The sequence below is a fragment of the Entelurus aequoreus genome, linkage group LG09 (genome assembly GCF_033978785.1).
Source record: "Entelurus aequoreus isolate RoL-2023_Sb linkage group LG09, RoL_Eaeq_v1.1, whole genome shotgun sequence".
Lineage (NCBI taxonomy): Eukaryota > Metazoa > Chordata > Actinopteri > Syngnathiformes > Syngnathidae > Entelurus > Entelurus aequoreus.
The window spans coordinates 59,005,535-59,026,967 of NC_084739.1; the positions used below are offsets into that span (position 1 = coordinate 59,005,535).

Below are 21,433 nucleotides of genomic sequence, written 5' to 3' on the forward strand. Positions count from 1 at the left end.
AAACTCTCGTCCGTAGAGTCGAACAAGCTGTCAAGGATTCACTGCTGCCAACACACGGGAATGTCATACTGCAGGAACTTAGTTGGTTGCTGGCTGTGTTTTTTACAAGCACTAATCACATTGGACACGCATGTTCTGAACACAGGAAGCGTGACATTCCTCATTTCACTGCAACATCCTTAAGCTTTGTGGTTTGTTTTTTTTTACCTTCTTTGTCATCGTGTCTTTTGTGTTTATGCGTCTGTTTGCTCGTTTGATAGACAAATGAATGTGAAAAGTGGATGCTTGGCCTTGTTTCTGTGTTTTTGTGATCAGTCCGTTCTTGATTATTACGTTGGTTGCTCATCTTTCTAACTGTGCACAAGTCACTGAATTTGCAGAGTTATTACACTTCTTTTGATACACACTGTTTCCATTGCTTTGCCGTTATTTACATTTAGTCTTAATGTCCTGAAGATTAGCTGTGCTGGACTGTTACCACTATAAGTCCAAATCATACAAACAGGCCAAAGCCTCCTGTCTGGCACAGGTGGTGCTGAGCAGCAGCACTGCAGCTAAGATGCTAACACCACACTAATCTTGGTGTGTTTTAGGAACCTAACACACACACACACACACACACACACACACACACACACACACACACACACACACACACACACACACACACACACACACACACACACACACACACACACACACACACACACACACACACACACACACACGTGCACACCAATGCAGGGAGTTACTATCGGTAGAGGCAGACACCATGCTCCAGGGAGCCAGCACCATCTACTGGATTGTAGTGGTACTGCAATTCCTGTGCACCTCAGGAATGATGGTCTATAGAAGGGAGAGGGTAAAAAATGCTTGGAATAATTATGTTTTTCTTATTTTTGTTTATTTTGGGGTGTTAAAATTGTTTGTTTGTGTGTGCTTGCATCCCTCTGTACCAGTTGGGGGGGCAAAGGGGCACCAGGGCGCTGCATCCTTCCAGCAACAGCGTACCAGGAGGTGCAGCCTGTGTGCAGCTGGCTGGGTGAAATCTCTTTAGGGCCCCCGAGGGATGACCAAGCTCCCGTGGGGTTTGCACTCAATCTGGCCACCCTGTGACCCACCTTTCTCGTTCCAAGCCCGCCCGTGCCACATGCGTGCCATCCACACTTGTAACTATAACTACGAACGTACCTCTGAATGGCAATGAGAATGTTGTCGTTCAGCCACATTTGAAAGCTAACACACATTTGTGTCATCACGGATGGCGAATGCATTTAAAGCCGTCACTTACACCAGGCCCGATGTGCTAATGAGACTAATGCACTCTAAGTGGATTTGCTTTGAACAGTCAGGATTCGCCTTAAGATGTCTGAGCAGACTGGAGTTAGCACTGCTGGGGTAAAAGGGGGGTGGGGTGGGGGTTGGGGTCAGGCACACAGTCTAAACACGAACACATGCGATGGAATAGACGGTGCTTCATCCACAGCACATGTCCAATGTGTACCTTAAGCATCTTATGTCACATTTATTGTGCAATCCCCCACTTTTTAATCTTCTGTGTTGCCTCACACTCTCCTCCCCTTTTGCTTCACTTCCTTTTCCCTTTGTTTACCTGCATCCCGTTTAGCCTTGCACTTCCTCTTAATGCTGTGTGTTTATGCCCACAGATCAGTATGACGTTCAAGTTACTTGTTAGGAATTCTCACAGACATACAGTACGCCCCTGAATGGAAATGTACAATTATCATTACCTTAGCAGATAATAGTGTAAGTTAAAGCATCAAAATGCAAAAAGAAGAGACAACCTTTTTTTTTACAATTTACTTAAGACTGTGTTTAAACTCAAACAGTCTGTGTTCATGGTGTTATCAAAAGTTTAGGCTCATAATCCTAAAATTTCAAAATGTACGCTAAAATGTGCCTTCTAGACATCAGACATTCATGTTGTCATGACCTACTGATGACAAAGGCAAAACGGCTTTCCGTCTTTAAACATGGCAGGCCTCTTTCTGCCAAGGTTGGACGTAGAAAGTGATTTTTCAATTTTCTCGAAGATCATGGGACAGAAAAGTCTGTAGGTTAAAGGGGACCTATGATGACTTTTTCCTTTTCTGACTTAGAAATGTTGCTACAATGTTGGATACTGGTGTTAAACAATGCCAAAGCGTCAAATCATAAGGTTTTGGGTGCCTCTGTTTGCGGGGTTTTGCAGTCTGGCTACTAAAGGTGGGGTAAATAATCGATTTTTAGATTCATCGAAATTTAGACATGGACGATTATAAAATCGATTAGTAAATTTCGATAATCTATTTATTTATTGTAAATTAAGTAATGCAGACAGTTCTAAAAATTGACTGACTGCAGCGAGCCACCTCACCGAGAGATCCGACCAGCTCCTTAACTATCACTTATGTTCCAGTTTTGCACACATTTTCATCAATTTAATAAATGTGATGGGAATTAATTGAACTGTTTTTTTATTACAAATGCACTGTTTTGTAAAATTGCAAGTGGTAAACGCTTATTTAATGAAACAAAAACAATTGTAAAACTGCATTAATACACATAAATAAAAGATGTATCACTAATCGAGTATTAATCGGATCGTAGCTCCTGAATTGTAATTGTAATCAAATCGTGAGGTGCCCAAAGATTTCCACCTCTACTGGCTACATATGTACTTATTTAGACATTAGGTCAAGCTCTCAGCCAGAGAGGGGGTGGAGCTTCCATCCATCCATCCATTTTCTACTGCTTATTCCCTTCGGGGTCGCGGGGGACGCCGGAGCCTAATTGTTTCCAAACGGTGCCTGTAAAACGGGTGATCAAACTGAAGTCATCGTCATGGACCCACTAGCTGCGGAAGATAACTCTCTAATCAACTAAACAGATTCAATAATTCCACGGTGACGTTTTGGTGAATTTACTGAGGAATTTGTGAAACTGAAACAATCCAAAAAAGAATTAAATTGTAAGTTAATACAGACTTTTGTAAAAATGTTAGTGTATTAGCTAATGCTAAGGACTCTTTGTTTGGTTACATTACGATAACACGTACAAATATGCATGAAAACACTACTATTTAACATGACGGCTTAGTAAGTATGAATTGTTTTAGTTATACTGTAAAACTTACGAACGTTTCTAGGAGTGATGAATGAAGAAACCATACGAGTAGAAACGCTATGGACCACTAGTAGACAAAACGGCACATGTACTTCCGGTTCACAGCACTAAACAGAATGAAATTCTGTAGACGTTCAACCTGCAGTCAGCGAAGTCTTCCAAAAGATGGCACCATAGCACAAACAATAACACACTTTTTCAGTGTCTCTGTCAGTGTTTTATGAAAACTATTTGTTGAATAAACAACATTATGGTCGTTGGCGATAAAAAATCTGCGTAGGACAAAAGTACCGGCTTATGGTCCTAAAATACGGTATTGGGTATAATAATTGTAAGTAACCTTTTCAAAACACGTTATAAGATACAAAACATATTTTTGGTTGCTGACGCATAAAGTAAATGTGCAGCAAGTAAGCATGGAAATAGCCTAAAAACGTACCAGTACTTAAAAAAATTTATTAAAAAATTTAGATTTTTGAAAATTAGCTAAATAAGAATCATGATTTGAATGTAAATACATTTTTTTAGCACCATTATAACGTATTATGTTCATCTAATGGTGGCGTATGCATAATAGCAGACGTGCAACATGCTGTGACATAAATGCTGGTAAAAGCAGCTTTTTTTAATGCAAAGTCCGAATCGACCGGCAAGTCTGCTGGTGTACCTAATGTTGTGAAAGGGTGAATCTATATAATGTTTATAACGTTTATTTTTTACCTTGTCTGGAAGAAAAAGTATTGGTGACGTCTTCAACATGTATATTTAAACAACTGGAGACCACCCTCTGTTGCAGCCTTCATCCGCCTTCAGTGCCGTTGTGACATGCAGTGTCCTCCTCTGCCACTTCCACCGTTGAGGTCTTATATACAATGATTTGCAAATCCTTTTCAACCCATATTCAATTAAATGCACTACAAAGACAAGATATTTGATGTTCAAACTCATAAACGTTATTTTTTTTTTGCAAATAATAATTAACTTAGAATTTCATGGCTGCAACATATGCCAAAGTAGTTGGGAAAGGGCATGTTCACCACTGTGTTACATGGCCTTTCCTTTTAACAACACTCCGTAAACGTTTGGGAACTGAGGAGACACATTTTTTAAGCTTCTCAGGTGGAATTCTTTCCCATTCTTGCTTGATGTACATCTTAAATTGTTCAACAGTCCAGGGGTCTCCGTTGTGGTATTTTAGGCTTCATAATGCGCCACACATTTTCAATGGGAGACAGGTCTGGACTACAGGCAGGCCAGTCTAGTACCCGCACTCTTTTACTATGAAGCCACATTGATGTAACACGTGGCTTGGCATTGTCTTGCTGAAATAAGCAGGGGCGTCCATGGTAACATTGCTTGGATGGCAACATATGTTGCTCCAAAACCTGTATGTACCATTCAGCATTAATGGAGCGTTCACAGATGTGTAAGTTACCCATGTCTTGGGCTTTTCAACTTTGCGCCTATAACAATCCGGATGGTTCTTTTCCTCTTTGGTCCGGAGGACACGACGTCCACAGTTTCCAAAAACAATTTGAAATGTGGACTCGTCAGACCACAGAACACTTTTCCACTTTGTGTCAGTCCATCTTAGATGAGCTCAGGCCCAGCGAAGCCGACAGCGTTTCTGGGTGTTGTTGATAAACGGTTTTCGCCTTGCATAGGAGAGTTTTAACTTGCACTTACAGATGTAGCGACCAACTGTAGTTACTGACAGTGGGTTTCTGAAGTGTTCCTGAGCCCATGTGGTGATATCCTTTACACACTGATGTCGCTTGTTGATGCAGTACAGCCTGAGGGATCGAAGGTCACGGGCTTAGCTGCTTACGTGCAGTGATTTCTCCAGATTCTCTGAACCCTTTGATGATATTACGGACCGTAGATGGTGAAATCCCTAAATTCCTTGCAATAGCTGGTTGAAAAAGGTTTTTCTTAAACTGTTCAACAATTTGCTCACGCATTTGTTGACAAAGTGGTGACCCTCGTCCCATTCTTGTTTGTGAATGACTGAGCATTTCATGGAGTCTACTTTTATACCCAATCATGGCACGCACCTGTTCCCAATTTGCCTGTTCACCTGTGGGATGTTCCAAATAAGTGTTTGATGAGCATTCCTCAACTTAATCAGTATTTATTGCCACCTTTCCCAACTTCTTTGTCACGTGTTGCTGGCATCAAATTCTAAAGTTAATGATTATTTGCAAAAAAAAAATTTTTTAATCAGTTTGAACATCCAATATGTTGTCTTTGTAGCATACTCAACTTAATATGGGTTGAAAATGATTTGCAAATCATTGTATTCCGTTTATTTTTACATCTAACACAATTTCCCAACTCATATGGAAACGGGGTTTGTATTATCCGGACCACAAGAAGGTGTTTTAAATGTAGATTAAAATCATCATAGGTCCCCTTTTTAAGAAAAAGTAACCTGTGCTAAGATGGAAGATTTGATAGGCTCTTCTACAAAAACACAGGGCTGATTCTTCCACCCAAGTGAAGGCCCCGAATGACACTGACTGCAGCCCAATAACTATGATTCGAATGATTTTTTTAGTAAAATATAAATACTTGCCATTTTACCCCGGTTAGGCTCGTATATGTACCCAAGTATAGATGCAGCAGTCGACACATTCCTCCATCGTGCTGCTGTGTATGTGCATGTACGTGTCAAAACCTCCCTCCAGTCCTCCTTCTCTCTCCACCATCCCTCAAGCTCCCATTGCACCCGTCACCCAGCTCCGTCTCTACGCCATCTGCATACCAGCGCCAGCCTCGGCCAAAGCATTAAATTAAATCCCTGTTCAGGCTGATTAACAAATGGCTGGTGAGCTCACATAGTTATGCAGTTATTTATTTCATTGCCGCTGTCAAAGTCCCCCCTCCCCCCGCTCGATTTTCTTCTCATGAAAACCGGCGGCAGCGGAGGTGCAGTGGCGTCCTGAAGGAGTACGAGGTGTGACGGAGGCTCAGTGGAAAGTTTGTGTGACTCCTTTCTCTTCGGCTGGCTGTAGTTCAGCTTTCATCATTTGTACCTGTCTGTTCTCCCACTCTCGCTCATTCTCTCCCGTCTCCTGTTCTGTGCGCCGAGATGAATGGTTAATCAGTCCTCTAATTGAGTGACATTTAGTCAGTGTGTTGTGCTAATTGTCCAATCAGAAAGCTTGGAACAGACACTGTCGCAGCTGATTCATCTCGAATGCAGAGGCTACAAGCTGCTACGAGACGACATGCCAGCACCTTCACATGCCTATGTAAAGTCCTGAAGTTCCGTTGACTTTTTAATACACATTTTTATTTTATCATAGCTGTCCAATGCATGACTTCATTGGATATTTCAATAAACTGATGAGAATCAAGGATTTTACTTCAACTGTGTCACTTCATGGAGGCCCAGCAACTTAAAAAACAAATATATTCAGGCACTCTTATTTTTCTTTGGTGTGGAGCTGACGAGAAGGGTGCTGTCGAAGTTGCGTAGCATCTTGGACGATGTCCTTCACCCACTCCATGACATGCTTCTCACAGAGCACTTTCAGTGCTAGACTTATCCCACCATGTTAAAGTTAAAGTTAAAGTACCAATGATTGTCACACACACATGTGTCCTCTGCATTTAAACCATCCCCTTGTTCACCACCTGGGGATGAGGGGAGCAGTGGGCAGCAGCGGTGGCCGCGCCCGGGAATCATTTTTGGTGATTTAACCCCCAATTGCAACCCTTGATGATGAGTGCCAAGCAGGGAGGTATCGGGTCCTATTTTTAAAGTCTTTGGTATGTCGGCCGGGGTTTGAACTCACAACCTAACGATCTCAGGGCGGACACTCTAACCACTAGGCCACTGAGTAGTTTGCAAAACTGAACGTCACTGAAGGACATTCCTGCCTGTGGCCATCAAATTGTTACAATGCATCACTTTAAGAGTGTATTAATCTGGACATATTTAATAAACCCCATAGCTGTGCAATATTTCCACTATATTTTTACACTTTTATGTTTAAAAATGTGCAATACCTGATTCAAGCAGCCAAACTGGTTATATCACCATGTAAATATTGTGTATATTGCACTTATCATAGTAGTCCTACTTGGTACTTTTTGTTTATTGTATTGCTAATTTTATTATCCTTTCTTTTTTTTCCTAATTACTGTATACATGAATAGCAGGGGATTAATGAAGTATTTCTGATTCCTATAATTTTTGAACATGCTAACTAAACTAACTTCACTTTTGTCAAATCCAAAATAAATTACTTTGGAATTTCTACAAAGTCTACATCTGGGGTAAGCAGAACTATTACTGTCTCTGAGGAGAGGCTCACTGTGCCACACTTGGTAAATGCCTTATCAAGACCCATACCCCACTTCTCCACTGAATGTTTTTGTGGAAATCTCCCCCGTACAAGAAAAATAACAGGGTAATTGAGTGAAAATGTTACATTAGAATCAGGGGTGTCAAACTCATTTTCATTGAGGGCCACATGGCAGTTATGGTTGTAACAGTGAATAACATCCATCATCCATCCATTTCCTACCGCTTATTCCCTTCGGGGTTGCGGGGGGCGCTGGAGCCTATCTCAGCTACAATCGGGCGGAAGGCGGGGTACACCCTGGACAAGTCACCACCTCATCGCAGGGCCAACACAGATAGACAGACAACATTCACACTCACATTCACACACTAGGGCCAATTTAGTGTTGCCAATCAACCTATCCCCAGGTGCATGTCTTTGGTGGTGGGAGGAAGCCGGAGTACCCGGAGGGAACCCACGCAGTCATGGGGAGAACATGCAAACTCCACAAATATGACTATATATACAGTTTTTTAATTTATTATATTTTTTATGTACACTATAAAAATAAAAAAAATCTGTATATTTCACATTTTGGTGTTTTTTACAGCATATCAGTGACAATGAAAAAACTCTACCATAGTTTTTACTATAAAATCTGTTGTTGTTAAATGGAAAAACGATACCACAGTTTTGTTTTTATATAGGGTTACATTTTGGCAGTTTTTTACTATGAAAATCAATTTACAGTGCAATGGATAACTTGCTTCAAAATCATGGGTCAAGGCGATATTTAGGTACTTTTTGGATGTTAACTTAAAGAAATCAAGTTTAAAAGATATGAAATTGCTTGCAGTACATTTTATTCTGTCAAAATGGAAAGTAAGAAAAGACGCATATTATTTCCAGACTTTCGCGGGCAACATAAAATAATGTGGCGGGCCAGATCTGGCCCCCGGGCTTTGAGTTTGACACCTGTGCACTAGATGGACAAGTGCTGCAAAACTATTTCAACATGTTGTCTTTTTTCTTGAGCCAATTAAGTCTTGAAAGACTGTGCAAAAAAAAATGTATTTTTCTTCTCTTCATCCTCCTGCTTCTTGGATCCTTCAGATCACATCACTCTCTTCCATCACGGATCTCCCGCTGTTCGAAGAAACAAAAGACTCCTGTTGTCTGCAGCGACGTATAGTTTAGTATTGACTAATTGGTCTTACGGGAAAAGGACGTTGTGCATAAAACTAAATGAAACTAAAGAGAGAGAGAGAGAGAGAGAGAGAGAGAGAGAGAGAGAGAGAGAGAGAGAGAGAGAGAGAGAGAGAGAGAGAGAGAGAGAGAGAGAGAGAGAGAGAGAGAGAGAGAGAGAGAGAGAGAGAGAGAGAGAGAGAGAGAGAGAGAGAGAGAGAGAGAGAGAGAGAGAGAGAGAGAGAGAGAGAGAGAGAAATGGTGTGGGAAGGAAACCGGCTGTTGTCTTTTTCTGCAGCGGTCCAAACGGGAGACATGTGGCTCCCCAGACAAGCTGTCCAGAGAGGGAGAGCTCGCTGGACTCGTTACAGGTCGGGCCAAGATGGGATTGCTCGACAGAACACCATTGGATCGACTCCGCTTAGCTCGTGCTTCCGTTGGTTTGGAAGCTGAGCGCGGACAACTGTCCATCTCCGCTCGCCGTCTGTGCCACCCCTGGCTGCCCCCACCAGCCCTCAGTAGACACGCACACACCCACCCACATGCGCAAATACACACTTGCCTCTCGGTGCGGGCCAGAAGCATTGCTAAAATGTTTCTGTTGTGCTGGACAGCTGAGCGATGAAGTGGCCAGCTAACAGGCGTTCTTGCTCGGACACTTTATCTTGAAAGTGACTCAGAGAAATGACTGGACTTGGACCAGCTCGCCACTCAGCACTGCCAGTTGTATTATAGTTTTTAACACTTTAACTTTTCTCCTCATGCATTTTATCTTTTTTCTCCTATCTTGTTTGATGTTCATGTAGGTATTTTAGGCCACAAGAACACTTTCTTGTCATTAATGCTTTAGCTCTACACAGCTGGTAATAGATACTGCTTATGTGTTATTTTGTATTGCTTTGAGAGACTCCAATACATGTGATATAGTTTTATAATCATAAGACAAATGCTCAATGACTTTGGGCAATTTGGGCACACAATTTTAAAAAGGAATGCAAAACTAGGGCTGTGTGATATGGCAAAAAAATAATCACAATTATTTTTTTTTATATCATCTAATCTCTATTTTTTTAATATTGTTTTTAACATGCCAGTTTTGAAGCATATGTACTAAAAACCAAATAAACCAGGGATTAGTTGAACATTTTATTAATATACCGTGTAAACCACAATGCAAATAAATCAAATTAAAAATAAGGAAAGAAAAAGCACAGTAACATAACAATGTACCAATAAGCAAAAAAGTCAATCAATGTACTGGTATGATCCAGTTTAAGAAACTGTTTTGGCTTTAAAGTGTGTACCGAGTATAAAGAAAAAAAAATCCTGATAAACATTTTGGGATCATCTTATTCATCTCATTTCGTGAAGGATAATTTACATAAATATTTATTCACAAGAACTTTAATATTTATTATTGATGCATTTAATTTGTGTTACAATTTGAGGACGGGCAGTGAACACACTTTTAGTGGAAAAGGGGGAGGATTAAATATATTCTGCTCTTTCCAATTCCTTTATAGACATGTAATGAGAAACTAGAGAAATGCTATGTTCCATATTGTAATTGTATGCATATTCAAAATGAACTTAAACCATAACTATAAATGCTTAGAGTTTCAAGTAAAAGAAAGCACACATAAGGATGCATCAGTTATTATTTCAACACTCGTGGTCCAACTATAATATATATAACCTGTCAAGTTATTAACTTACTAATGAATATCGATGATTGCTTCCACAATTGGCAAGCCTTAGCGTTAGGTGTGTTTCATATAGCTTTTGGATGGCAATTAGTCATCATATTTGCAAAAAATATGTATCACCTGACACATAGAAGTCATTTGGAAACTGTTGGGCTCTGTATTTTGGCGTTAATTCTGTAGTTTGAGGTGGCCGCTTGTCCCGGGGGCACATAGATGGCCTGAGAGGGGTGCAGTGCTGCCCCCTGGCTTGATTCCGTCCATGATTCCGTTGATCGGGCCTTAGATAATTCCAGGCTATGGATGACATTTATTTTGATGCCCTCAGCTGCACATTTAGCTCCAAGTTCGGTCATTCCTTTAATTCTATGATTTTATTTACTTCTGAGTACCTTGTAACCGGAAATAGGGCAGTAAAAGATAGATTCCAATTGACTGTTGTCACGAACATTTCTGCCATGTTTGATCCAGCTAATATATGCTCACAGCTGATAACCACAATCAACCTAAAATGTATCACGATCATCGATCGTAATCATATAATCGCCCAGGCCTTTGCGAAACTCTTTTTAAATTTGGCAAAGACTACGTTTACACTACAGACCAAAGTGGCATACATCAGATTTTTTCTAAATCACATTTGTTTTCCAGCTGACTGTAAAATATGATACTGATCAGACTCCATTAAAAACACGCACAGGCCCCAATGTGGCCCCTCGACATCACTTGCATGTTGTGCAGTTCGATAAAGTTAAAAAAAAGAAAGTTGACTTGACCGCATTCCGGTAATGAACAAGGAAGTCGCTTCTTCTACTACTACAAAATAAAATAAAAGTCGTCACACCTTAAAACTTTGTGTTTTTTATGTGAAAATAATATAAAGTATGAATGGATATATATAGTGTACTATACTTGGGAGGGGTCTATTCTTTTTATGGCTGTTAATCAGCGTCCTCTACTTTACTTTTCAACTCACTTACGTAAACAACTTACACAATGTATGTAACATGTAAGCTAATACGCCAGAGCATACCCGTCCATTCTGGTCCATCAACAATTGCTATGTCTTTGGAATTAAATTATATAATGTATATATCTTCATATATTACATGTAGCTTATTTTTTGCGCACTATTGACTTGTAGTGATGCACCGAAAATTCATCCGCCGGAAAAATACTTTGCTCACCGAAACCGGATGTTGTGATGACGTATCCACTTCCACTGGCGGGTCGCGTCTTTTCCTGTGCACACAAATGAGGTAGTTTGCCCAAAGATTATGTAAAAGTCACAATCCGGTTGCATTCAGGTCGCATTTCCGATTACACTGCAGTCACATTTTTAAAAATGGGATTCCAATCCGATTCAGACTACCTCCTGATGTGGCCTGTATCTGATGCAAAAATATCACATTTGAAGCACTTTGGAGCATTTAGACTGGCAAAAAAATACCTGATCTGTCACTTGGGGGCAAGAAAAATCAGATTTGGTGTGTAGTATAAACGGTGCCAAAGAGTTATGGTAAATGGGTTATACTTGTATAGTGCTTTTCTACCTTCAAGGTACTCAAAGCGCTTTGACACTATTTCCACATTCACCCATTCACACACTGATGGTGGGAGCTGCCATGCAAGGCCCTACCACGACCCATCAGGAGCAAGGGTGAAGTGTCTTGCTCAAGGACACAGCGGACGTTACGAGGTTGGTAGAAGGTGGGGATCGAACCAGGAACGGTCCCCACAGTTCTAGTTGCCAAGTCTGCCCGTGGCCCTGCTTTTGCTTGATGGCAGCTATGTTTTTCCAAACAATTTTGCTTAAATTTTACAGACAGGTTCTTATCAGTCAACTAAAGATGTGTACCAGATTTGGTAGTGTTTCGGCCAAACACCCCAAAGTTACAGCAGGTTATTTCCAGAGTGCGTTGAGTTGTAGTGTGAAAAAATCTTCAAGTCCAGCCAACTTAGGAGAGTTTTATAACAGTGCCACCATGAGAAAAAGCATGTTTTGACAGATTTTCACCTTTTTGTTTGCAGGAGCAGAAGACTTGACTATATAAAAACTGCAAAATCTCATTTCCTCTTTTATAGTACAGCATTATTTCAATCATACATAGCAATGATCACACCTTTCCTTCCCCATCCCTTTTCCACCCCCTTCATTGTTCTGTTTATCAGCAGCAAGCCATCCAAAGAATATGCTTTGCCTCTGTGAGGACAGGAGGAGGAAATGTGTGTGGGGGGATTGAGTGGGTGGAGTTGTTAAAAAGAAGAGAAATAAAGACTGAGAGGGGGGAAACGTGTGATTTTTAGTAATCACAACCATGCCTTGGCACCCAACTGCACTTCCTTATCTGTGTGGTGGCTCAAATCAGCTGCTCCGCGAGCAAACACACACACATACATACACACCTCCACAGTCGACAGGACTCCAAGGTACCGGCAGGGCCTGCAGTCACATGGTCCCTTCGGCGGAGCAGGTGTTTTTTCCGCGACGTGCTAACGAGCGCGGCCTGCTGTCATTCCAGCTTTAAATGGATGTCACAAATAGAAGGCGCACATACACACGTTGCCTATTCTCCTCTCGTGGTGAATTACCCCGAAAAAGGTGATCAGAACTGTTACCCACATTTGTGTGTGTGTGTTGTGCACAGATGCCATTTGTCTATTTCCACCAGGCGTATGCTGGAGGAATGGTTAATTAAAAATGGGTTGAAGTAGAGAACATTTGTGTCCTTCTGTGTTCTTGTTTTATATTTCTGTTTGAGAAGAGTTAGTGGAATGTTTACACAGCTCCTGGCACTTGAAAGTGTTAAGATGAGTGTCACTTTTCTGTTGTTGTTTTTCATCACAACGTAGCTGCCTACTTAGTACTCGCCGTTCTTGTCCAAATGTGTTTGCAGTGAGTGATATCAGCCCGAAAATGTTTGGCACTGGCATAATCCTGCGGCGGGTCATCGGAAAAAACTGCGGTGCCACCTCCGTGCCAGCTTTGACACCAACTGGGCAGCAGATGTTTTTTGGGTTTTTTTGACCTCCGACAAGGGTTATTCCACATGTAATCCTATTTCATTTTACCTCAATTCCAGCTTCCAAATAGTGTGTGTCGAGCCTGAGAGGGGTCAGGACCTCGACACCTGCCCATGTATCAACCAGATGATACTCCTGGCATGGTCAGTTTGAGTTGAGCGCTTGTAAACATGTTTTTGTCATATTTTACATGATAATCCGATCGGAATCTGGCAGGCGGGAGATACACACACATACAGTGTGTGTGTACACTACAGTGTTGTTGTGTGATGAAGGGTTCTTCGACAGACAAGTGCCACAGCGGAGTGTCGAGGGAGTCAGATCTGCATTCACAGTCTTTCATCATTATAATGTAAGACACATTGGAGATAAACTTACCTGTTTTTGTGTCTCCAGGTGAATACATAAAGAACTGGCGGCCACGTTACTTCCTGCTAAAGACGGACGGCTCTTTCATCGGCTACAAGGAGAAACCTCAGGACGCCGACCTTCCCTACCCGCTGAATAACTTCTCTGTAGCAAGTATGTGCCCGTCGTCCACATCCCATTTCTTACGTTCAAATGTCGTCTATTTTCTCAAAGTTGTATAGAATAAGTAGAAACATTTCAGGGTTTCCCCCAGATTGCCAACATACCTGTGGCGGTATGGGCGTGTCGGGTGTGTGGTCAACATGACATCATATATTTTGCATATATGATGCATATATTTTTCTTTAAAAAAGGCTAAATGTGTACATACATTTTAAAACAAATGTGGTATTATTGATTAGTATTAACATATGTTTTTTCATATATTATATTGTTTTGCTCTATTTTTCAATTGTTGCTGCTTATTGTACATTGTACTTTGTTGAGAATTTTTCAGGTTTCTAAAGACTTCTCAAATCCTTCTAGTGACTTTTTTTTCCCTTATCAAAAATGACTAGCAGTAAATCTAGCATCTTTTTCTGGTGTTATATTTGCACATTGCACATTTTTTTAGATCGCTGTCCGCATGTAAACCTCAGATATATTAAAGTATGTCCACATCGCAGACCTGCTGCCTCCGCTCCAGACAATCACGTAATATATATATATACTGTGTGTATATATATATATATATATATATATATATATATATATATATATATATATATGTGTATGTGTGTGTGTATATATATATGTATATATATGTGTATATATATATATATATATATGTATATATATATATATATGTGTATATATATATATATGTGTGTGTATATATATATATATATGTATATATATATATACACATATATATATATACACATATATATATATACACATATATATATACACACACATATATATATACACACACACACATATATATATATATATATGTGTGTATATGTGTATATATATATATGTGTATATATATATATGTGTTTATATATATGTGTATATATATATATATGTGTGTATATGTGTATATATATATGTGTTTATATATATGTGTATATATATATATATATATATATATATATATATATATATATATGCATATATATATATGCATATATATATATGCATATATATACATTAGGGCTGCAACTAACGATTAATTTGATAATCGATTAATCTGTCGATTATTACTTCGATTAATCGATTAATAATCGGATAAAAGAGACAAACTACATTTCTATCCTATCCAGTATTTTATTGAAAAAAAACAGCATACTGGCACCATACTTTTTTTGATTATTGTTTCTCAGCTGTTTGTAAATGTTGCAGTTTATAAATAAAGGTTTATTTTAAAAAATTAAAATAAAAAAAAAAACAAAAAAAACATTAATTAAAAAAAAAATTAAAATAAAAACTCTGCGCATAGCATAGATCCAACGAATCGATGACTAAATTAATCGGCAACTATTTTAACAATCGATTTTAATCGATTTAATCGATTAGTTGTTGCAGCCCTAATATACATATATGCATATATATTGAATCCTAAGAAATAGCGATTGTTGAAGGATCGGAAATAACGTGTACACTTTGGCGCAGTTGCGTACATGTTACATACATTGCGTAAGTTGTTTACATAAGTGAGTTGAAAAATAAATGTAACATACAGTAGATGCACGCTGTTGTCTCTAATTAACAGCCATAAAAAGATAAGAACCACCAATATATATTACACCTTATACAGTATATACTGTACATTCATACATGGTATAAAGTACTTTCTATTCTATTCTATTACTTTCATTTGTTTTCATGGTTTTTATTTTTATTTTTAAATGCAGAATTTCCCCCACATGTATTTAAACAGGTGGGTGCTACAGTCAAATGGTACACAGTTTACGCCATTTCATCGGTGTGCCTTACAGATGATTCGGTAATGAAGCATTAGTCAGTAATTCACGTGTTTGCACCTGACTAACAAGCTCCACAGCTTCTTTGACATGTGCAATTAACCAGCTAATGAGTTACTGTAGCAGGATTCCTTTGAAATCCTCTCACTCTTGGCACAACCAGCCATGCCTCTCATTGTTCAAACTGCAAATGCAGAGGATCACAACCACTGTTGTAGGGCTGGACAATTAATGGAACGATTTCGATTCCCGCTTCTTATGATCATGAAAATATTATAATCGGAAAAAACCCCCAAAAAACATAAATTGGCCGTGTTACATACATGCAAAGTCCTGCGAAACGTATGAGTGAAAACAAAACCACGTCTACTAGAAGATTGGGATATCATCTCACCCTGGTTACTAATTTTTATTTGATACAGACTAGAGCTAGTATACCTAATAAATCACTAAACTCAACAAAAAAAGTTATGCATTTACGCGTTGTCACAGAATTGGCCAATAAAACGAAAATCATTGTTATTTGGCATAAATGCGAAATTAAATTATGTCATTGTAAGGCCGAGGGACATTTGTTTGGGAAAACAATGTCTTCGGTACTGCTCATTCATTCATCCCCGAAACACGTCTTGAACTAAACAATGTGGAGACGGCCTCTTGAAACAGTGGCTAAAATGCGAAGCTGAAGCTTACAAGAACAATCTAGCCACCCACAACCCATCTCAACTGCTTGTGTTGTTGTGAACGACATCATCGATGTACAATCAATGTAAAAACAGGACAGAAGTCACAACTCGAGAGGCTTTCTCTCTCTCTTGTTTTTAAACAGCCTCAAGGCGTCTCCTTACTCAAAGCAGCAGCACACACTCTATGGTGGTAAAATAAGAGTAAAAGGTGAAAAACGGATTGTAAAAATGTTTTAAAGAGAACAATGTAATTTTGTTGTTTTATCATATCCCTATTGTTGATTTTTTTAATTGTAGTTTCTATTATTAATATTTTACTTGTTATTTATTCGTTACTAATTTATATCTGTTCTTTGAAATTATACTTGGTGTCCCAGAAATCTTGGGCACATTTTGACATTGAATATATCTCGAAATCTATTAAGGGTATAAAAACGCATCTGATATATTCTGAAAGCTTGCAATCCCAGATTTTTCATGGAATGTTCAAAGATGTTCAATGTGAGCACTGTTGGTCACACGGCACACTTCAGTTCATCCACGTCTTTTGGAAGGGGAGGCACATAGATCAGCCATTAGCATTACAAAAAACTTAATGAATTTATTTTTAAAATGGTACCAGTTTCATCTTACTACCATTCATAGTTCAGTGCCCAAGAGTTCTGGAACACCCTGTATTTAAAGTTGAGTTTTGGTGGTACAATAAATGCTCATGTTTTCAAATTAATGAATAATTTTGTTATTAATCGTTAGTTCAATATTATTAAAAAATAATCATGATTATTATTTTTTGTCATAATCGTCCAGCCCTACACTGTTATCAATGTGTGTTTTATTGTAAACTGGTCATGGTGTCAGCACAGAGGCGCTTTTAGTTTGATTACTGCCCATGATTATGACGGATTAAACATTTTCAGAGTCTATAATGCGGCATATGTCTCTTGATAAATAAATAAGCGCACGCTGGTGTATTGTCTTTGTTGTTTATAGGTTTTTACTCAACATAATCTGATAGGTGCTAAACGAGTGTTTCGCCTCATGGTAGACAACCTCAGGCAGATGACTGTATAGGAATGATAGTTTTAGGACAAGTCATCACCATAAAATGCACTTTGTGAACTGTTTGGTTATCGTGTACATCACTTAAAGGTCCCTTATTTGGAAAAGTGACTTTTTTATTATAGTAACAAACATCCCTAGAGTCCCTAAAGCGGGCGTCAGTAACCCTTGGCTTCCAAGTCTTATGCAGGTTTGTTGTGGCTCCCTTCCAAGCATTTTTGAAGAGAGTTCTGTTTGTGAAGTTATGAATGTGTACAGACTGAGTCCTGACTAGTGACTGGATTAGCAAGGAAAAGGGAGGGGGAGCCAGTGTGCATGTGTAGTGAGAGACATCAGCTTTTTGAGTGAGCGTCTCACGTGGTAAGCTAATCATGAATATACAGCGGCGCCCCGGTATATGAGTTTAATTGGTTCTGTGACGCAACTCATACCCTGAAAATGTTCTATTGTGAAACACTGTCCGCATTGAAATTAATAAAAATCAATTTAATTTGAGCTTGGACCCCTTAAAACAGCACAATTATATTGTGAGATGCCTTTTAAAAAGATAAACAAATGTGTAGATATTACATTTGTATCGAAAACAATACATTTTTTAAAGATAAATGTTTGTTGTTTAGATAATATTTTACCGTCTTTGGCTGGCGTTATCGTAGAATGATGCATACTAGCGCTACACCTTGCACTTCTTCGCCAGTGTCATGTTGTTTTAATGAGTTCCTTTTTTAATTCAATTAATGTCATCTGCTTCTTTTTCTCAGCACTTTCCTTCTCACTCACTTTCTCCCTTTCCACAAAATTATGTCTGGCTAACTATAGCTAACAAGGAGTCGAGTGAGACACCGAATGTTTTGGTTGGATCTTACAGGGTTCACTGTGATATTCGCTTTCCCAACTAGCGGTGGGGAAGCTCGAAACCCAAGTTTTTGCGAACAACTACTAGCCAAGAGACAGCTCATATCCTGAGAAACTCATGAAATGGGGCACTTTTAATCCATATATATATAATTATTATATTTGGTGAGTTCAATCCCGGGCTTGGGTTCTTTCTGTGCGGAGTTTGCATGTTCGCCCGTGACTGCGTGGGTTCCCTCCGGGTACTCCGGCTTCCTCCCACCTCCAAAGACATGCACCTGGGGATAGGTTGATTGGCAACACTAAATTGGCCCTAGTGTGTGAATGTGAGTGTGAATGTTGTCTATCTGTGTTGGCCCTGTGATGAGGTGGCGATTGTCCAGGGCAGGGGTCACCAACGCGGTGCCCGCGGGCACCAGGTCGCCCGTAAGGACCAGATGAGTCGCCCGGGGGCCTGTTCTAAAAAAAAATAAATAATAATAATAATAATTTTTTTTTTTTTTTTACATTTTAAAAAAAAATTAAATCTACATAGAAAAAACACAAGATACACTTTCAATCAGTGCATCAACCCAAACAACCTCCCCCATGCACACTCGTCCACACCCACTCACACAAAAGGGGTTATTTCTTTCTGCTACCAATATTCTGGTTCCCACAACATAGACAACACATCTGCAAGGGACACAGTCCCTGAAGCACACATGATTGTATAGGCTGCTGGTCCACTAACATTTTCATTAATTACTATTTTTTTATGTATTTATTTTTATATTGTTTTACTTTCTTTTTTATCCAAGAAAATGTTTTTTATTTATTTATCTTATTTTATTTTATTTTTAAAAAAAAGGGCCTTATCTTCAACAGACCAGGTTGTCAATGAAATTAGATTTGTTTAAAGGGTTTTTTAAACCAGGCCCAGTCCAGATAATGTCCAAGTCGGACTCAGCAACACACACCTTCATTCATGTACACAGAAAAAAATTTGGGAACACAACAGATTGCATATAATTTATAAACAAAATTACATTTTCAAAATAAGCATTTATGTAGAGTCCAGATTATGTCCAGGTCACTCAAATTAGGGAACACAACAACAGATATCATATAATCTATAAACATAATTATACTTTCAAAATAAGCCTTTGAGGACTTCTCATCTTTTTTTTAATGTTTTTTGGCATCATTATCGTTTTCATCCATGTAACTTTCTAAGGTTAGAAAATACTGAATAAATGTTTTAAAGAAAATAATACTAAGTGAATATCTGTTTTTGGCCTGAAAAATAAGCATTTTACAGAGTACTATAATTAAATTGACTAAATCATGATTGTCAATGAACTCTCCTAAAATAACAGAAACCACATTAAGCTTCATAAACAAACCAATTCTTAAACACATTTTTTGAACTTCCACCCAAAACAAAGACACAATATGACAATACCAAAACAAATGCAGGGTGGATTCAGGCTCCTGACAACAAAATCGGCAATCATCTGACTCTGTCATATTCCATAATTTTAACATTTTCCCTGTGGGTAAGAAGTTATAAATCATTTTAATTTGAAAATAACGATTTTGCACATCGATAGTGGTTTTATAGATTAGTTTGAATATGGCATCCCATGGCAACGGGCAGTCAAAAAAGTCCTCCCATTTTCCATTTGTGTTGTATGAGGCAGCCTTCAAAGATTTCTTTATTAAATAAAAATTATATATTTTTCTATTTATTTTAGTTCCTTTTTGCCAACTAGAATTTCTTATTAGAGGTTTACAAACTAATAATTTAGTAGTTCCATAATTAATTATTTGTTTCCATCTTTTCCCAATTACTCCAGTTAGTTGATAAAATGAAAAGCTTGAGCAAGCATCACCATACATAGCTCTAAATTCATCATACTTCATAATTTTACCATTCTCATTGATAATATCATTGACAAAAATGATTCCTCTTTCAAACATATTTTTCCAAAAGAAAGGCTTTCCATCTATTACAATATTAGAGTTCATCCATATTAACTGCTGCAAAATATCGTCTCTTTTTTCTGGCACATAAAATTGAAAACACCACTATGAGTGGATTGTTTCCTTTATGAACCCCGCCATGTTTCCCAGCAGACTCTCTGGGAGGGGATCACTTGTAAAAAAGGATACAATTTCTTTTGATACAGTACATGTTTTTTGTCCAACAGGACATTTGTGTACCACTCAATGTTTAAATACATCTTTGGAACAATTGATGCTTTTAAAGACAAACACATAGCTTCAAGGTTGAGAAGTTTCAGGCCCCCATATTCATACTCTTTGTACAAAACCTTTCTTTTAATCTTTTCTGGTTTGCCGTTCCAGACAAAATCGAAGACCCTCCGCTCATAAATCTTAAAAAAGTTTTGTGATGGAGCTGGTAATGACAAAAACAAATAAATAAATTGAGGAATAATTAACGAGTTGGCAATAGACATTTTACCATACAAGGTTAGGGATTTCCCTTTCCATAATTGCATAATTTTGTCCAGCTTTCTTAGTCGATTATCATAATTTACTGAGCCTAGATCTTCCAGATTTTCTGGGACAACAACACCAAGTATGTTAACTGGTCCATCTGTCCACAAAACAGGCACTTTGCATTCCATTCGAAAGGACGTTCCCTTTAGATTTCCGATCCTTAACATTTTACATTTATCATAATTAAGCTTAAGGCCAGATTGCTGTGAAAATATGTCCAAAAGATTAAGAAGGTTCCGCAAACAATGAGGAAAAATCTTATCTTTGTGAATCAGCCTTTTCTGACATGAACTTCATCAAGAACAAACACAGAACACGCCTCACTGATGCACATCTGCAAGACTCACTCAGAGTTGCAGTGTCAAGTTACACATCAGAGTACAACACACTAGTTAACAGCATGCAATGCCAGGCTTCCCACTAACTGACAAAGAAACAGATAACAGATTTGGTGTCCAGTTCAAAGTGTGACATGATTTAAAAATTTGAGAGTTTACTTTTGTATTTTACATGAGTTATTATTTGTACAAACATGGTGCAAAGTAATTCATGATTTGTTAAATAATGTTAGTGGCTAGCTAGTTAAAATGGGATATTGTGATTTCACAAGACTGTCTTAAAAGTGATAATTTGAAAATGTTCAATTTGAAAAATGTGCACTT

General features: G+C 38.6%; 1 protein-coding gene across 3 annotated transcripts in view; it reads left to right on the forward strand.

Moving 5' to 3' along the window:
• Positions 1-21,433, forward strand: part of akt3a (v-akt murine thymoma viral oncogene homolog 3a) — a 180,571-nt gene that overhangs the window by 80,128 nt on the left and 79,010 nt on the right. For all 3 annotated transcript variants that reach the window (XM_062059028.1, XM_062059027.1, XM_062059029.1), the window contains exon 3: positions 13,727-13,852. In XM_062059028.1, coding sequence (XP_061915012.1) covers positions 13,727-13,852 — 126 coding nt within the window. The remainder of the gene's footprint in view (positions 1-13,726; positions 13,853-21,433) is intronic.